Source organism: Fundulus heteroclitus, chromosome 18, assembly GCF_011125445.2.
Source record: "Fundulus heteroclitus isolate FHET01 chromosome 18, MU-UCD_Fhet_4.1, whole genome shotgun sequence".
NCBI lineage: Eukaryota > Metazoa > Chordata > Actinopteri > Cyprinodontiformes > Fundulidae > Fundulus > Fundulus heteroclitus.
Genome location: NC_046378.1, coordinates 28326206 through 28342329, shown reverse-complemented (window position 1 = coordinate 28342329; position 16124 = coordinate 28326206). Strand labels below are relative to the sequence as shown.

The following is a 16124-nucleotide window of genomic DNA, read 5'->3' as shown; positions in this document are numbered from 1 at the left end:
CAGGGCTGCTGAAGCGCGGTTGCCTTACTGCTGCAGAGGCATTTTAATTCGACTATTTTGGCGCAGACCTGTGGGACCAGTTCAAATGAATAGTCTATCCTTGGTGGGCTGTTGTCTCATACTCAGGCAGCATATTAGTGGTGCAGCTCTGCTCCCGCTCATTTGAAAAGCTGGACAGCAGCCCTTTTTAAAAGCTCACTAATTAATCTTGCTTAGAAAGAAATGGCAATGCTGGTCTTTGCGCTAATAATCTTGATCTTTGTTTAATGTGTTGTTAACATGATTATGTCCACTGCTTCTTTTTGATGGGCGAAGAAAGGCTGCTAACGGCATGAAATCTACACTTTCATCTGACTGTGCAGATGCACTCGTCCATTAGGTGGCAAAAGCACGTCTAGGGAGGGTCAGGCTGCCTCTCGTCTTACTGCCGGACAGGACAGTCTCTTCTTTAGCCGGTCTTTATCAGGTTTATTCCTTGAGTCCTTGATGCAGTCACCCTCAGCCATTTACCATTATCTCATTTAGTCGAGGTGACATTTTCTGTCCTCCTTATCAGGGCTGGAGTATTTCCACTTGCTCAGACGAGTCGGAAAGTTAGGGCAGTAATTACGTGAGCCTGAGAGCAAATAAAGCAGCTTTGCCAGTGCTCCAGTAAATATGATGCCTCATTAATGCATCATGTTTCCTCCCCGTTTTACTTCAGAAAGACTGGAGTTATTACCTTCGCATTTGCTAAGGTGTGGGCTTACTTTAATTAATAGTGATTTTTACCCGTCATTTATTCTCAGACTGAAGCGCTACATGCAGCTAGTGCTGTGCAATGAAACGGCTTCACTTATTGAAGTAAATTTTTGTTTGACTTTTAAAAGACATGTCCATAGTTGTGGCCCTGCTGACAGGAAGGTTTTGCAGTGATTTCTCTGTTAAAACTTTTGTTTTTAACCTCATTTAACTTCTTGTTTTGTTTTTTCGCTTCCGACATTTCTCATTGATTCATTTCTATTTTATGCAAATCTTGAAAAAACAAAACTTGATTTGGATTCAGGTTTATTTCACAGGGTTTATTTACAATCCCAAAATGCATTGAGTTATAGTCGGGCTCCCTGTTGGAGATGTAGTCTGAAGGGCACCACTGAAGACCTGCTGCAGAATATCCACCTGACTAATATCCTGTCCATGCTATATATATATATGATATACCATGGCTCACCAGTATTCACTGATCCTTGTTTACGGTTTTCAAACTTCTATTGCCAACAATGGAAGCAAGTTCCGCATTTGACAGCATGTCATTTGCTTTAGATGAAGGGACGATGACAATGTCAAAGAAGATGGAGGAATCATATTTGTTGTGTCTGTGCCGCTCTGAGCTCAGGCGTGAGAGTCTTAGCCTGGAGCAGAAAACACTGCTTACTTCGAGTTTTTCCTCATCCCTTCATGCCTGTTCCTCAGACACGTCTCTGCTCCTGTACTGTCCTTTTCCTGCACACTCGCATTTGACATGCTTGCAGGATGCGCAAGTCAGTCTTTATTTAACCCCTTATTCTCTCTGTAAACAACACAATGCCATGAATCCTCCTTGTTTTCCTCTCTGTCATCTGTTTTCTACTTGATCTTTTTTTTCTTGTATAATAAAAAAAAAATCTGCAGCATCATATCAGATTGTTATGTTGTTTAGCGTTTTAATGTCTTTCCTGAAGCGGCATGTTAAACATGACATCAAAGTGCTTCCACGCGGATCCTTAAGCCGTGGTTCAGTATTGACCTATTCTGGTGAATTGCTACATGTTTTGTTTCTTGTTTATCCCTGTAGAGGCATTTGTCTTCTGAGGTGTCCAGAAATTGCTGTTTTAGTCTTGTCACGGCCGATAAGTGATTGCTAGCGCAATTAAAGCAAATCCTTGCAGGTACGCAAGTGAGGAAATCACTGTCACTGGAAAGAATTGCTCACATTTGTCAGAGGAGGGAAATGGGCTTGTGCAGGCCACAGTCTGAATTTTTAATGTGGGATATTCTTAATTAGTCATGCCTGCAGGAGAAAAAGGCATTCTGTCATATTTACAACTTGACCTCGTCCTTGCACAGGACTCTGCCTTGGGCCAGATTAGTAAGCTCTGTTGATCTCTGACCTTTTGAACCTGACTGATCTCTTCTACAGCCGCTGCTTTTTACCTCCACCCATCTTAGTTCTTCCCCTGCCTTTTCCTCTTCTTCCTGCTATTGTCTTTTCTCCAGTTACTGAGAACATTGCATGAAGCTGGTTTTCTGATAAAAGCCCTGACCCTGGCCAATTCATCCATCCCTGTGCTGTTGATTCATTTCAAAAGCCTCTGAGCTTTCTATACTACCCGATGAGCCGTGGACGCTTTGAGAAAAGGAAACGTTTCACCGCTTGGGAAGTTTTTTGTTATTGTTTAAGTGGGCTCCCTGCAGTGTTCCAAAAGGCTTGCAAACAGCTGTGTATTGTGTCTCATACCTTGGTCTGAATGGTAAATTGAATCATAATCTTACCCCTAATTGGATCGATTATATCATGCAGGATTTTTTTTCCTTTTTTTTTTTTTTTTTTTTTTTTTAATATATTTTACACTGAACTGTGAGGACTACTTCTGATTAGGTCCTTGCAGAAATAAGGGAACGGCTATGCAGAAAAAGGGCTTAAAACAGCTTAAGGGCATATATGAAATCCTTGGTGGGAAGGGTCTAACAAGATCTTGTGGCACCTAATCTTTTTAAAATGCCACCGTGTTTCTTGTCAACGTGACGTCCATCAGCTACTTTGAGTGTGTGAAGTGAAGTGCAGGGCCGGCCCAAAGTTGTATAGGGCCCTTCAAACATGGATTCAGAATGTGGGAGACGGAGCCCTGTTTAACTGGCTGTGCTTAAAAGCAGTCGGGAAAATGTATCATTTGCTGAGATGAATTTGTGAAAAAACCTAGCTGTGTCACAGAGAGAAGATAAAACTCGTAGCAAAACCATAAAACAATGAGGATTACACTTTAAAAGTAAAGTTGACGGGTATTTTGAAAGTTAAATTTAAAAATAAACAACTCTTTTAGTTTATCTCCAACCTCAAGCGTGAAGCTCCTGCAGAGACCGATGCATCCAAGGTGCTCTAAGGAGCGTTATCACAGATCCTTCTACCCAGCAGCTGTTAAACTTTATAACCATCACTGCTCCTAACAAATTAAACAATTTGTCTATATCCCTGCTGGTAATTGCACCGTTTTTTAGTAACCCGTTTATTTTTTTTCCATGCACTGTTATACATTTTCATTTTGCACATTTTTGAGTCCCCCCTACTTGGTTGTATATTTAATTAATTCTAAAAATCCAATTTCTAATAACTACAGTATTCTGTGGTGGACTTGTTCCCTTGCTTGCATCTGATACACCTGAATTTCCCATCTAAGGAACAATAAAGGATTTGTTTTCATAAATCTTCTTGTTTGGTTGACCAGCAACACTTGCCAGCTTTGAAGAAAGCCCCACCACATTTTAAATGGGTTGTGTGTTGCCATTTTGGGTATTTGGCAGAAAAAAGGAAACAGAGTGGCAGATTGGATTAAAGATCATTTGTAAGCATGGTGAGAATACTGTAACTGGCCCATCATTCACTGCTAATGATGCTAAAGCCTGCTACTCTGCGTTCCCACAGCACCAAGCTAAATAGCTGGTTTAATCTTTCAATTAGTCTGGACTGCAGTTGTGGAGCTCTAGTTTAAAATCTGAAATATTTAGACTGACCAAACCTGAATTAGATCATTTGACTCTAAACCTAGATTCACTAAAAGCCAGTTTGAATCTTACGGAGCATTAAAATTTGTTGTAAGTATATAATATAAATAGGAAGCTTCAGCCACGATGCCCAGCTCTAGGTTCCTCTCATTTTAGGGACCAAACTAATCACCCAACAGATGACATTATTAGGACTTATTTCTCTGTAACCAGGCTTAAACTAGCAGTAACGCTGACTGGATGTGATTCTTGTAGGTTTGACAAGGAAGGCCACACCATGGAGGGCCAGTCCCTGACGGAGGCGAGAAGCGGCGGCAGATTCAACGAAAACTGGAAGTCTTTGGGCGACGTGAAGTCGGAGCAGCTGGGACACGGCGACAAGGTACACTCATCCACAGCTTTGCCCTGAGACCCAAATACATGACCGCTGCTTACTCAACAAACGTGGTTGTTCTGTGATGACTTTAAAGGAGACTGAAAGATGGATTATGAATCCTAAACAACAATAATCTAATGTTACTGTTTATTTTACTCAAAGCATGCATTTCAGGTCACAAATATTCCGTTTTATAGCTTTGCTACTATTTATGCTATAGAAAAGATTTAAGCTTATTCCTAGTGTAATGATTTTTTTTTTTATCAATAAAATATATCTATGCACCAGCCGGTTTATAATCAAATCCTAGCAACATTTATCTCCTGCTGCTCATTAATCCATCTGCTCTGTAGATGTCCACCTATAGTTGTAGTGTATGTACCTGCTGAAAGGCACATTTATCTCTGGTATTGATTGTGAAGATTACATAGGCATCATTTCTTGCACTTATAATGAAGAACTGCCCCAGCGATGGTAAGGCGATTGCTTTTTCTTTCATGTTCACCTTTTTTATTTGCAGCTTTGAAGGAAACTGTGCTCACAGAAGTGGATATAGCATGACCTGTGCTAAGATGTTGACTTGAGTAATTTGGCACATTTTAAAACGCACTCCATTAAAGTAATTATCACTGTAGGATGAAAAATGTTTTATTAAGACATGAGAATTTAATAGATGTATACAATTACGATGACCGTGAAGATGTGGGACCTTGTTATTTTATATTTATGTGTACAAACAGACTGGCAATGAAATGCATTGATTAAACAGGGGCGCTTGTCATTAACCTTTAGCTAAGTGAACATCATGATTTGCTAAATTGGTTAGTACATTTTTTTTTTTTTTTAGGAATCTCTATCCTTGAGGCTGAGGGTGAACCTCATATTTGTAATGCTATGATTTACTTTCATGCTCTATGCTGCATCATTTCATTGCATAATGTGCATTGTAATGCACATAAGGTGTTCTTTTCTCTGGAGACATATACTGGCACATCTCAGTAAATTAGAATATATTAGAAAAGTTCATTTAGTAATTGATTCAAAAAGCGAAACTGGTACATTGATTACACAACGAGATTTATTTAGCTTACAGCTAACAAAAACACAAAAATGTAGTTTTCCTGTAATAGAAAATTAGCAAATGATTATAACAGAGAATTTAACATTGTTTCCTCCTCAATCACAGGGAAGACTGTTGACCTGACCGTTGTCTAGCAAACAGTTGGTGACACCCTCTGCAAGGAGGGTACATGTATACATGTGCGTTTTGCACACTTTTGAGTCCCCCCTACTTGGTTGTATATTTCATTAAATCTAAAAATCCAATTTCTAATAACTACAGTATTCTGTGGTGGACTTGTTGTATATTAGTCAGTGACACCCTCTGCAAGGAGGGTAAGCCACTGATGATCATTGCAGAAGAAGTTGCCTTTTCCAGGGCTGCATATTTTAATTAAATATATTTATTAAAAGGTTGCGTGGAAGGAAAAGTTTGATAGACGACTGTCCATAAGTATAGTGACTACCTTTTTAAAAGGATGTTACACACAACCGTGTCTAGGAAATGGGCTCCAATGGTCGCATTTCTTGTGTTAAGACACAATAATGCAGACAAGCTGTAGCCTGTTATCTAAGCAGCCTGGACTCCCTTAACACCTCTGCAGAGTGGAAGGCTGATGTCTTCCATGCTACGCTGTACTGATGCAGTAATTGATTCAAGATGAGCCCCGTCCATGGAAATACTGTTTAGTACATAAAAATAACTTTCAGTATGCTGACATTTCATTTTTTAAATTAAATGTTATGTATTATTCTAATTTTCTGAGGAACTAGCTGTGATCCATAAACATCAAAAATAATGAAATGCATGTGATATTTTACTGTGTAATTAATTTAAGCGTCACTTTTTTATTTAATTGGATTACTGACATAATTTCAGTTTTTGGTGGTATTCTAATTTGAGGTGTTGCCGTAGGTGAATATTTCCCAGTTGCAATGTTCGCCTACGCCAGATGAATTTGGAAAGCTCTTGCCCATTTATTCTAGAGCTGCTTTTCTCTTCATGTCCATGTAACCATGTGTGGTTGTGACAAAAGAATGGCTGAGGCTGCCTCAAACGCTCACATCCTATAGACGATGGCAGGGAGGGTCAGGCTTCTTAAGACCCCGCCAAACTAAGTCCTGTCACCATTGTTTTTGTCACAAAGTCTTTGTGCCACAACTTGACGCCTGGACATGGATGCCGTGCCCCCACTGAGGGCTCGTGGACACAATTTGCTTGTTTGCTTGACGCAGCATTTTAACAGTCTGTCACAAAGGCAAGAAAAACATTTTTTTTTTCCCTCTTCTCACAGGTCAATCACAGACTAATTGGAGACATTTACATCAGTGGCTAAACTCATAACAAAGATATGGGACGTGAGGTCTTCTGAAGTTTCGTTGTTTTTAAATAACAAAATGGTCATTAAAAACTCCCCCATTAGCCCCCGCATTTTTTATTTATTTTTTTCTAGTTCCCTAATGACAAGAAAAATATCTCAACGTTCGTAATTTACCCATTTAGGAGGACTGTTTGTTTAGCCATCCAAAACCTGAGCTTGACCAGGGGATGTTATCCTTTTACCAAAGCCTGCAGCGCCTAGATTTTCTTCATTTGGGGGCTCCATCAGCCAGTTGTGAGAGATTTATTGTGAACAAAACACAGGTGATGCAACTCATTTCCTCCTGAGACAATTTATCTTTCTATTGGAACAGATCCGGGCATTTTTGTAGCCATCAGTTTGCGTTTTACTGATTTGACCGGCTTTAGTTGGCAGGTTAAACGTGTTACTAACATTTGCTTCCTGTCTACAAATGTAGGAGCTCCAAACACCTGTTTAATACCTGGGTTTACGAGATAACAAACACACCTGATTAAATATTTCTAGAGGACTTTGTGATATCTATAAACTGTAGAACTCATTCTAAACACGAACTAAGAGGTAAAATAATGAACTAAATTGATGCAGTTGCGTAAGTATTCACACCCTTGCCCTAATGCTCAATTGGAGAACCTTTTGGGTTTTTTTGTGACCCCTTTTTTATAGGTATGAATCTAGAAGCAAGGTATGTCTTCAATTCAAATGTCACATTGCAACGGCATTTTTTGTCCACAGCCTTCTTTAAACATAGATCTTGAATCTGATTCAGGCGTCTGAGAATCCCGATGAACCATTCCAAAAGATTTGTCTTATTATGGTGAAGTCATTAGTTTGTTTGGTTTTGGTTGTTTTCTTTAAAGATAAAGTTCATCTTCAGATTTCTGACAGAATCATGAGTTTCGCACCAGCATCGACTAGTTTTTATAAGGGTCATAAATCCTCTCCACCATGACCTTAAGGCCCCACTTCCAGCTGAAGGCAAAGCTGGCCCAAAGCATGATGCTGCCGCCTTCATGCATCTCTGTGGGTGCGTTTTTCTTCTTCTTTTGTTTTTTTGGACACACAGTGTTGTTTTTGTCCAAAACTGATCCTTTGGAACATTGGCCAAAATGTTTCAGGCTGGGTTGGCTTGGCGCAGACGCATAAATAAAGTCTTGGCTCTCATCCTGATCTCATATTGTTGCATTGCAAACCCAGACATGTATAGACCTTTTCTATCCACTCTACATTGCTAGATGCTCCTGATGAATGGCGTCACAAAGCTGCAAGTTTAATGGGTAACGATAAGGTCATGAGTGCAAGAAGACAGCTCATTAAAAGAGGTATATTTAGGAGATTTGTCTATCTTTTAATGTGTATTTGTTGCTTTCTCCTCATTTAGGCTGACTACTACACCTGCATAGCTACCATTGTGTTTCTGCGCAAGGAGAACTGCCTTTATCAGGCCTGCCCAAGCCAGGACTGCAACAAAAAAGTGGTTGACCAGCAGAACGGCATGTTCCGCTGCGAGAAGTGCGATAAGGAGTTTCCCAACTTCAAGTACCGGCTCATTCTATCTGTAAGTGACTCTTTTCTTTTTTTTTTTTGTTTCCATTTTCCCTAAAGCCAGTTCAACATCGGTGCCTGTTTTGCACTTTCAGTGACACATAAACGTACATGTAAATGTTCTCTTTTTAAACTACTGCTTTTGAGTTCAGCTAAGGTTCTTTCATACTTAAAATGTTAGATTTTGTTCTTTTACTCGGTTCTCAATACTTTGTTTTTAAACCCGAGCCTCTCTCCGTTTTGCTCTTCTCTCTTGTCTCACAACATTGCCTCTAACTGCTCTTTGCAATTAAAGTTAGAAATGTTAAAGCTACATCTGCGAAACACTGTAATGAAGACCAACTTTAAATTGACTTGAAGTCCTTTTACAGCTTTGTGTTCAGTGTTGCAGGTCTGTGTACACTATTGTTTTATAGCCTGTTCACTGATGAACACAAATAAGTTTTCTAAGCTCTGAAGCAAATAACCTAGTTTTTATATGAAAAAACAGCAGAAGCCCAGTCAGCAACAGGACTAGGAAAGGTAGACATCTTAAATAGGTGTTTTTTGTTTTGTAGCACTTACAAGTTAACATATTGTTCTTCACAAGCAACACAAAAAGTTGTGAATCTGCTTCCCCACTGATTCAGTGCATTTTGCCAGGATAACCAGCAGGATATACGCTATCTTCCAACTGCAGGATCAGGCAAACATCACACTTTAAACACTTCACCCTTCTTGTTGTATGTATTTACCGTTGCCTTTTCTTTCTACCATGTTATTTGTCAGGCCAACATTGCGGATTATGCCGACAACCAGTGGGTAACTTGCTTCCAGGAGAGCGCAGAATCCATTCTGGGCCAGAATGTGGCTTACTTGGGCCAGCTCAAGGACTCGGTGAGTCTGCTCTTTCCAAAAATTAACCGTTGCTTCAGGAAATAAGCGACCAGTTAAGGATGCAAGCTTCCAGTTTGGTTGTTTCTGAACATGCATATACTTACAGATGTTGTGCTTCTGTTCCTCCTTGTATTCCTTTTTAAGCATTCCCAGCAAGTGTTTAAGTATAAAGGTGCTTTTTTTTTTTTGCATTGGTTTGGTGAAACAGAAAGAAAAATAAATTTGTCCATATTTCAGAATGAATCTGCATTTGACGAGATCTTTCAGCAAGCAAACTTCAACACTTTCATCTTCCGCAACAGAGTAAAGCTGGAAACGTATAACGTAAGTAAAATGATTAGTCAACATGCACTAATTTATCTTAACCTCAACTTTTCATACTTTATCATATTACATAACAAACATCTGTGTATTGTGTATTTTATGTGACACAACACAAAGTATATTTATTTGTGCCATTTAGGGAAGATGGTTTGTATTCCTTTTTATTTAACATTTAAGATCAATACTTTGTTTCTGGAATCAACTTTGGGTGCAGTTACAGCTCCGAGGCCTTTGATTTATATTTCTACCAGTTTCACAGATCTTAAGACCGGCATTTTTCTTTGCAAAATATTGTGAGCTCAGATTGGATAGAGAGCATGAAGGCAAGTCAGTTTGAAGAGTATTTAGGCCGTCACTTTGACTGGGAATGAAAAACCTTTTCATCTATGGCTGTATATTTAAAGTTGTTGACCAACTGGAAGGTAAACCTTTAATCTAGTCTCAACTTTCGTGCATCGTCTACAAGGTTTTCATCAAGGATTGAACTGTATGTCCACCTTTTTTTTCCTATCGGCTGACCAGCTACCTAATGGAAAAGGCTAACACGCTGTTAGTTTTCCAACACGTAGCGTTTTAAATGTGACCCGAAGTGATTTGGCTCCAATGGTGTTGGTCTGTCAGTTAAACGCATTGAAGTGTTTTGGTTTTAATATGACAAAATGTCATAAATACAAGCCACTTTACATAAGCTCACCTAATGAATGACAGGTAAAAAATAAATAACGATGCCTCAAATGCACTTAACATTTCTTTCCGAGCTCAATATGCAAAGCAGAAATTACATGTTCCATCTGCGGTCCATCCTTTTTGATAATTTCCCCATTCATGGACAAATCTACCTGGCTTTCATTTGTGCTGTCATTACCGCCTCTGAAAAGCAGTTTGTACCATAAAGCTGTTGATTTTCAGCAGCTTTGTGAAGGATTCGCTCACAGCTTAGCGGCGGCCACTGTTTCCTGTAGGCAACACAGACAGAGGTTTGTTTTTGAGGGAAATGCATAAAAGAATTGATTGGGCTGGGACTCTGAGCAGGAAGTCTGGATGCAAGCCAGAGGCGGCATCCGCCTTCAACACACAGAAGAGACCACTGTGTCTGTCACAGTCAGCTCAGCGTCCTAATTGCCAATGGCAGAGCTTACAAGCATGTATTGGCCCATGGATCTGCAGCCCGTATTGCTTCAACAGAGACACCTGCAACCCCCGTGTTCATTTTATCCCTCTCAAAATGACCAGCTAGTCACTGTAAGACACTTGGATGTTCGCTTGTGGACAGTGTTGGATTGGGCTGCTTCAGGGTCTTTTTTAAAAGTAGGACTGGAAAGCTGCAACAGATCTTTAGGGATCCACGATTAGTTGTAACAAGGGCCTTTATTTGAGAAATACCTATTTTAGATGTAAAAACAATACAGCAAACCTACTGTAAGCTGTTTAGTTTTTAGAAATTGAAATGAAATATTGTTACATGGACGTCGCCATGTTGTTTACGCTGCAATGCATTCTGGGTATATTACGTATTCTAGCTCTGTCCTGCCAAAACAGCAATGAGTAACGTTAAACCTTTTCAGTTTGGTAACATTTGCTTAGGGTCTGGTCTTCGGTCCGTTAACACCTGTTGATGGTCTGGTCTTTGGTCCAGTGTTGGGTCCGTGATTTCACATTCAGTAATTGGTACCGGCGGCAATAGCTTCGTTATTTAAAAGTGCTTGCAGTTTTGCCTCTCTGATGTTTTTCCCAGCGTCTTTCACTCAAGGCAACAGTTTAGGCGCTTTATGGATAAGAATAGTCTGCACGACAGTTGGTTTTAGCTTGCGAGGGTAACGCCCACCCATTGTCAAAGTTTTGAGCATTTTTAATCAACAAAGTTGATAAGTGTTAAACACAAATGTGGGTCCTTCGGAAGTCGTGTTCTTCCAATTTACACCAGTCAAACATAAGACTATAAACAACTTGGTTAATGTTAACATTCCTATGTTAACTCTGTAGATTCCAGTCCAGTAGGACCTAACCGCATCTTTAACCCAGCATGCATTGCGCAGGTGAAAAAATGGCAACCTATATGAGTGAAAAATATCAAAAGTTAAAAATCTTGAAGCACGAGTTTTTACGGATCACAAACAGCAATTTTTAAGTTAACAGGGACATTACAACAAATCTAGACCAACATGTTGAACCAATCAAGGATCCCTTTAACAAAAGTAATGTTCATATTTGATATAAATTAGGATTTATCAATCTAGGTGCTTTATTTTTTTAGCTCTGCAGTTTTTGTTTTTTGATGCTTGGTGTTCAATTAAAAAGAAAATGCTGTTTGCAGACATGCCTCTGAGGTAATGGGAAGTATTCAAATTGGAGTAAGCTCACATATTGTTGAAAAAGCAATCTGTTTAGTCAAGATGGAGAAAAACTGAAGTATAAGCATCTAAAAACTACAGTGGCAGTTTTGATCCAATCCAAAAAGTTCAGAGGAATAACAATTGGTTATAAAAAATACCCATTAAAAGATGGTTTCAGACATTGTCCCAGTTCATGTGCATGAGATTGTACAAAAGAGTTAAATATAAAAAGTTCAACTATTTCTGTAATTCATTACTAATAGTGAAACTAGTCTATCTAGATTTATTAAACAGTGACATTTCAATTATTCATTACTGTTAATTTTGAGGACTACGACTTGCAGCTAATAAATTAATTTTATCAGAGCTTTATCTTGCATAGCACCTAAGAAAAAGATGTTTTTTAATACTGAATGGGGTCTTATGGTTCAAACTAGAGCTGGACGATATAGAAAAAAAGCATATCGATAAAATGGAAATCATATTGATCGATATTATCAACAAATTCAACCTATTTTTAGGTACAGAACACACAAACACAGACTTTTTACCAAAACTGCAAGTTTTAAAAAAATCAAAAAGAATGAAAATGAAAAAAGACTGCCGGGTCTGTGTGCAAGTTGTTCTGACTTGCTGTTGCGACCCCTGGAAAACGGATCAGCTGAAACGACTCGCCCACTTAGCAATAGGCTCACATATCCTTTTTCAAAATGTCTGAAAAAGGAATTTTGGGTTTTCATTGCTGTAAGCAGTAATTATCAAAATGACCAGAAATAGAAGGCTTAAAGACATTTGTGGATTAAATGTAACAATTGTGAGTTTCACCTTTTTGAGTTGAATTATCGAAAAATAATTTCAGTCATGTACATTTTTTAGATGCATCTGTATTACATTAACTGGAAACAATGTTGGCTGTAAATAAATAAATGACAAAAAAAACACAATATATTCTCGGCCCAATTAAAACTGAAACTGCTTCCGTTTATCGTGTTCATCGTTGTTTCAATGTTTTCAACTGTAAACATTGCAGTTTCTGTTTTATTGGTTTTTATAAGTGTTCATTTTTATAAATGAAACTCATTTGTATGAAATCTTAAAATTAGTACTCAGGTAAAATGTGAGCCTCGTCTTTTCCTTTGACAATATGGTAGAGAGCAGCATTAGATCATAAAAAACTATTTTTAGAGCCACATTCAGCTGACTCGCCAGTCGGAGGATTTTTTATTTTTTTCACGCCGCGGTGTAAATGTTGACATCGTTGTTGTTCTTCATGGTGTTAACACCTTATTTATTTTAATCCAAACTCAAAACGGTGCTGTTAATGGGGTCTGGTTGTTCCTGAAGGCCACATGGAAAACGTTTAAATGGTTCGTCTTAAAAAGCCGTTTAGGAGATAAAATGTATTAGGTTCAACATTTACTGGCAGGTTTTTACATTTATGTAGAACATTTGTATATTTATTTGGTAATCCTTAATAGGTAGACGGGAAGCTGTATAATTGCGTTCACCCAAGTGATGTTGACGATATAAATATCTTGTGAAAACTCACCCACTCAAGCTTTTGTGCTGCTGTTTTGTTCTGCTTAGTAAAAGCTGTATGGTATAAAACAGTGATGCTGCAATGATCATAATTCAGCAGATTTAGAGCTGAGATAAAGAGGATTAGTTTTACCTGACCTAAATTTGAGGCATTTATTAATTGTACTAAATTAGATGCAGAGATAATAAAGATCTTCTGTGAATGCAAAGACATCTGTGATGTGTAGGATCTTTGGTTTTGATCTAATAAGGTTATGGATTGTTTGTTTCCATTGGGTTGAATGCAGGAAAGATCTGAAAAGGGCTGACTTCAACTTGTTTTGAGTCTTTTTTAAGGCAGCAGTTTTTATTTTTTACCCATTAGATAAGATCAGGAAAGTGTTGAATTTTCATTTGAGTTAAAGTTGCAGTGAAAAAGCAGTCGGCTTTGCAGAGGTATCTAGCTCTCAATGAGATTGAAGGGCATAGTTGAAACAAAAATAAAGTTTTCAATTTTGTTCAGTAGGCCATATACTGTGTTATACAGAACAAACAAGGTATGTGATGGCTTTTGAAGAGAGGGAGCACAAATCCAAGGGAAGATGAGTTACATTTTACCTACTTCAGCAGCAGTGGATTAATAGAGAAAAATCGAGTGTAACCTCCGTTTAAAAGCAGGGATGAATGGCGCTGAGAGAAATGACCTCCCCATGTCTAGACAGCTGTGAAAGCTAAATGCCATCGTGGTTCAGATAGCTCCTCCAAATGTCTTGTTGGGGGATGAAAGCTGTTTAGATCTGCTTTTTTTTTGTTGTTGTTGTAAATACCATTTTTGAATTTCATTTTTTTCCCCAGTTAAACAGTCTGATGGACTGTTTAGTTTGTATCGCCTACTTTATGATACACATATGGTTAATATCACTATTTAAAAGCCCTCTGCTGCACAGATGCTTCTAACTGATTTACATCTGGATTTGAAGGACAGTTTTTTTATTTTAACTGAGCTTCAGAGAGATACTTGTGAGCAAAGGTGCAAACTCCATTTTAATGTGGGGGGGGAATAAACACGTTTCTCAAGAGTAATTTTTGGGGTTCATTGACAAAGTTAGTTAAATATGTTGTAGAAGTAGAGATGGACCTTATCAGTACTGGATACAGTATACTGAATGATTGGTAATTAACCTAGTTGAAATGGCATGGCCAAAATGTATTTAATAATCATATAGATAGAGGTGTTAAAATTTGTCAAATTACAATTTGACAAACTGCGCATTTATCTATTAAGTAATTCAGTCATAGGATAAACTGCACAGAGCTTAACATAAACGCATCCTTTATTTCTCACCTAGACGAATGGTAAATTTCTTTTTTTGTTTTTCGTATTTTAATATTGTTTAAAATAGATTGGTTTCTCGTGATTCTTTTATTTTACACACAAGAGAAAAAAAGTCCTGATTAAATAAATTTGCTGGAAGAGATAAAGTCACATGGGCAGTAAAGCTAATGGATATTCAAACTTGTGAATCCTCATAAAGCAGATATCAGCCATGTTAACTGTGACTACATAGGATACACAGAAGAACACTTTAAAAAATGTGAACTGTCTCTTTAAATGGAGTTTTTAATTGTCCTTTGAATGAGATGTTGATCGATTCTCTCTGTTTAACAGGACGAATCCAGGATTAAGGCCACAGTGATGGAAGTGAAGCCTGTCGACCACAGAGAATACAGCAAGAGGCTGATCGTGAACATACGAAAGATGGGTGCCAAGTAGAAACTTCACCATAACAGATTGTTGGATCTGAACCCCCAACCCCAACCTGTACAGGCTCTAAATGACTTTCATTTTCAACTTTTATATACTCACTTTATTTTGGGTTTCCTGAATTATACAGCTAAAGTAATTTTTGTCTTTATTGAATACTTAGAGGTTTGATTAACTGTTTGTCTGTAAACATAAAATTGCTTTTGTCCCTTTTTTCTGTTTGTTTTTTGATTTAAAATTGTAGAGCAGAGACTGGGTCAGTAAGCCATGGGCAAAAAGTGTTTCAAGTCAGCCAGCTGTTTGTGCGTGTGTTGTGGGGTTGGTGGGTGGCTGTCTTTAAGCATAGACCAGCGGAGTCGCTAGCACTCTTTTTCACCCTCTGACGCACTTGCATAATGCCTAAACTGGACCTGCACATTCCTGATAAGAACATTTATTCTCCCACTCTTGTTTTTTTTTGGCACCATTTCCCGCATTCTTGCAAAACACATGGATGATGCAGAAAATGTGTTATATTGTGCTAAAGTCAATGACAGTTTGTCTCTTTAGTCTTGTAGTTTCTTTTTTTTTTTTTCCCACAGTTGTAAAAATAAAGATGTTTGTAATCAAGCTGCTCTGTGATGGATGTGACAGTCAAATGTGAATGTCTGTTAATGAATGTGGAATCATAGAGAATCTTAGCCTGTGCTTATAAAGGCAAAGAGCAGACTGGAATTGTAAAAAGGTACAGCTTTTTCTGGAGATTTATTCAAGCATGGGCTCACAATACCTTCTATCTCCTCAGGTTTTTGCTCAGATGTGCAACAGAATCCCTGCAAACTTGGCTTTCATGTTGTATTAAAGCAGAACATCAGTAAGGCTGCACCTTCCCATTTTTCTTGTGATAGCATCTCGTTTCTGCTGTGCGCTGCATCTGGTGCCTGCAGTGTGCAGGGATAGATTGGGCCTGTCTCAGAATAGGAAGAAACGGCAAGTTTTGACTTTAGTGCCGGTATATTTGGAGGCATTTGATTTTTGCGTGTAATCACCTCCCTCCTTTTTTCCTCCTTATTTTTGGCTTTCTTAGCCACGTGTTTTGGCACCATGTCTAAACCAGTTTCTATAACCGTGCAGATATGCCATCAAATTATAACAATTTTTCTGTTATTGCTTCGGGGTTAAACTCAAATAAGTAACAGCCTGACAAAACATGGCGGCTATTTAGCCGACTTAACAGAATGGTGGAAGGT

General features: G+C 38.4%; 1 protein-coding gene across 1 annotated transcript in view; it reads left to right on the top strand.

Moving 5' to 3' along the window:
- Positions 1 to 15504, top strand: part of rpa1 (replication protein A1) — a 29398-nt gene extending 13894 nt beyond the window's left edge. The window contains exons 13-17 of the mRNA XM_012874570.3: positions 3994 to 4120; positions 7916 to 8092; positions 8848 to 8955; positions 9193 to 9279; positions 14800 to 15504. Coding sequence (XP_012730024.2) covers positions 3994 to 4120; positions 7916 to 8092; positions 8848 to 8955; positions 9193 to 9279; positions 14800 to 14904 — 604 coding nt within the window. The 3' untranslated portion in view covers positions 14905 to 15504. The remainder of the gene's footprint in view (positions 1 to 3993; positions 4121 to 7915; positions 8093 to 8847; positions 8956 to 9192; positions 9280 to 14799) is intronic.
- The last annotated feature ends 620 nt before the right edge of the window (positions 15505 to 16124 follow it).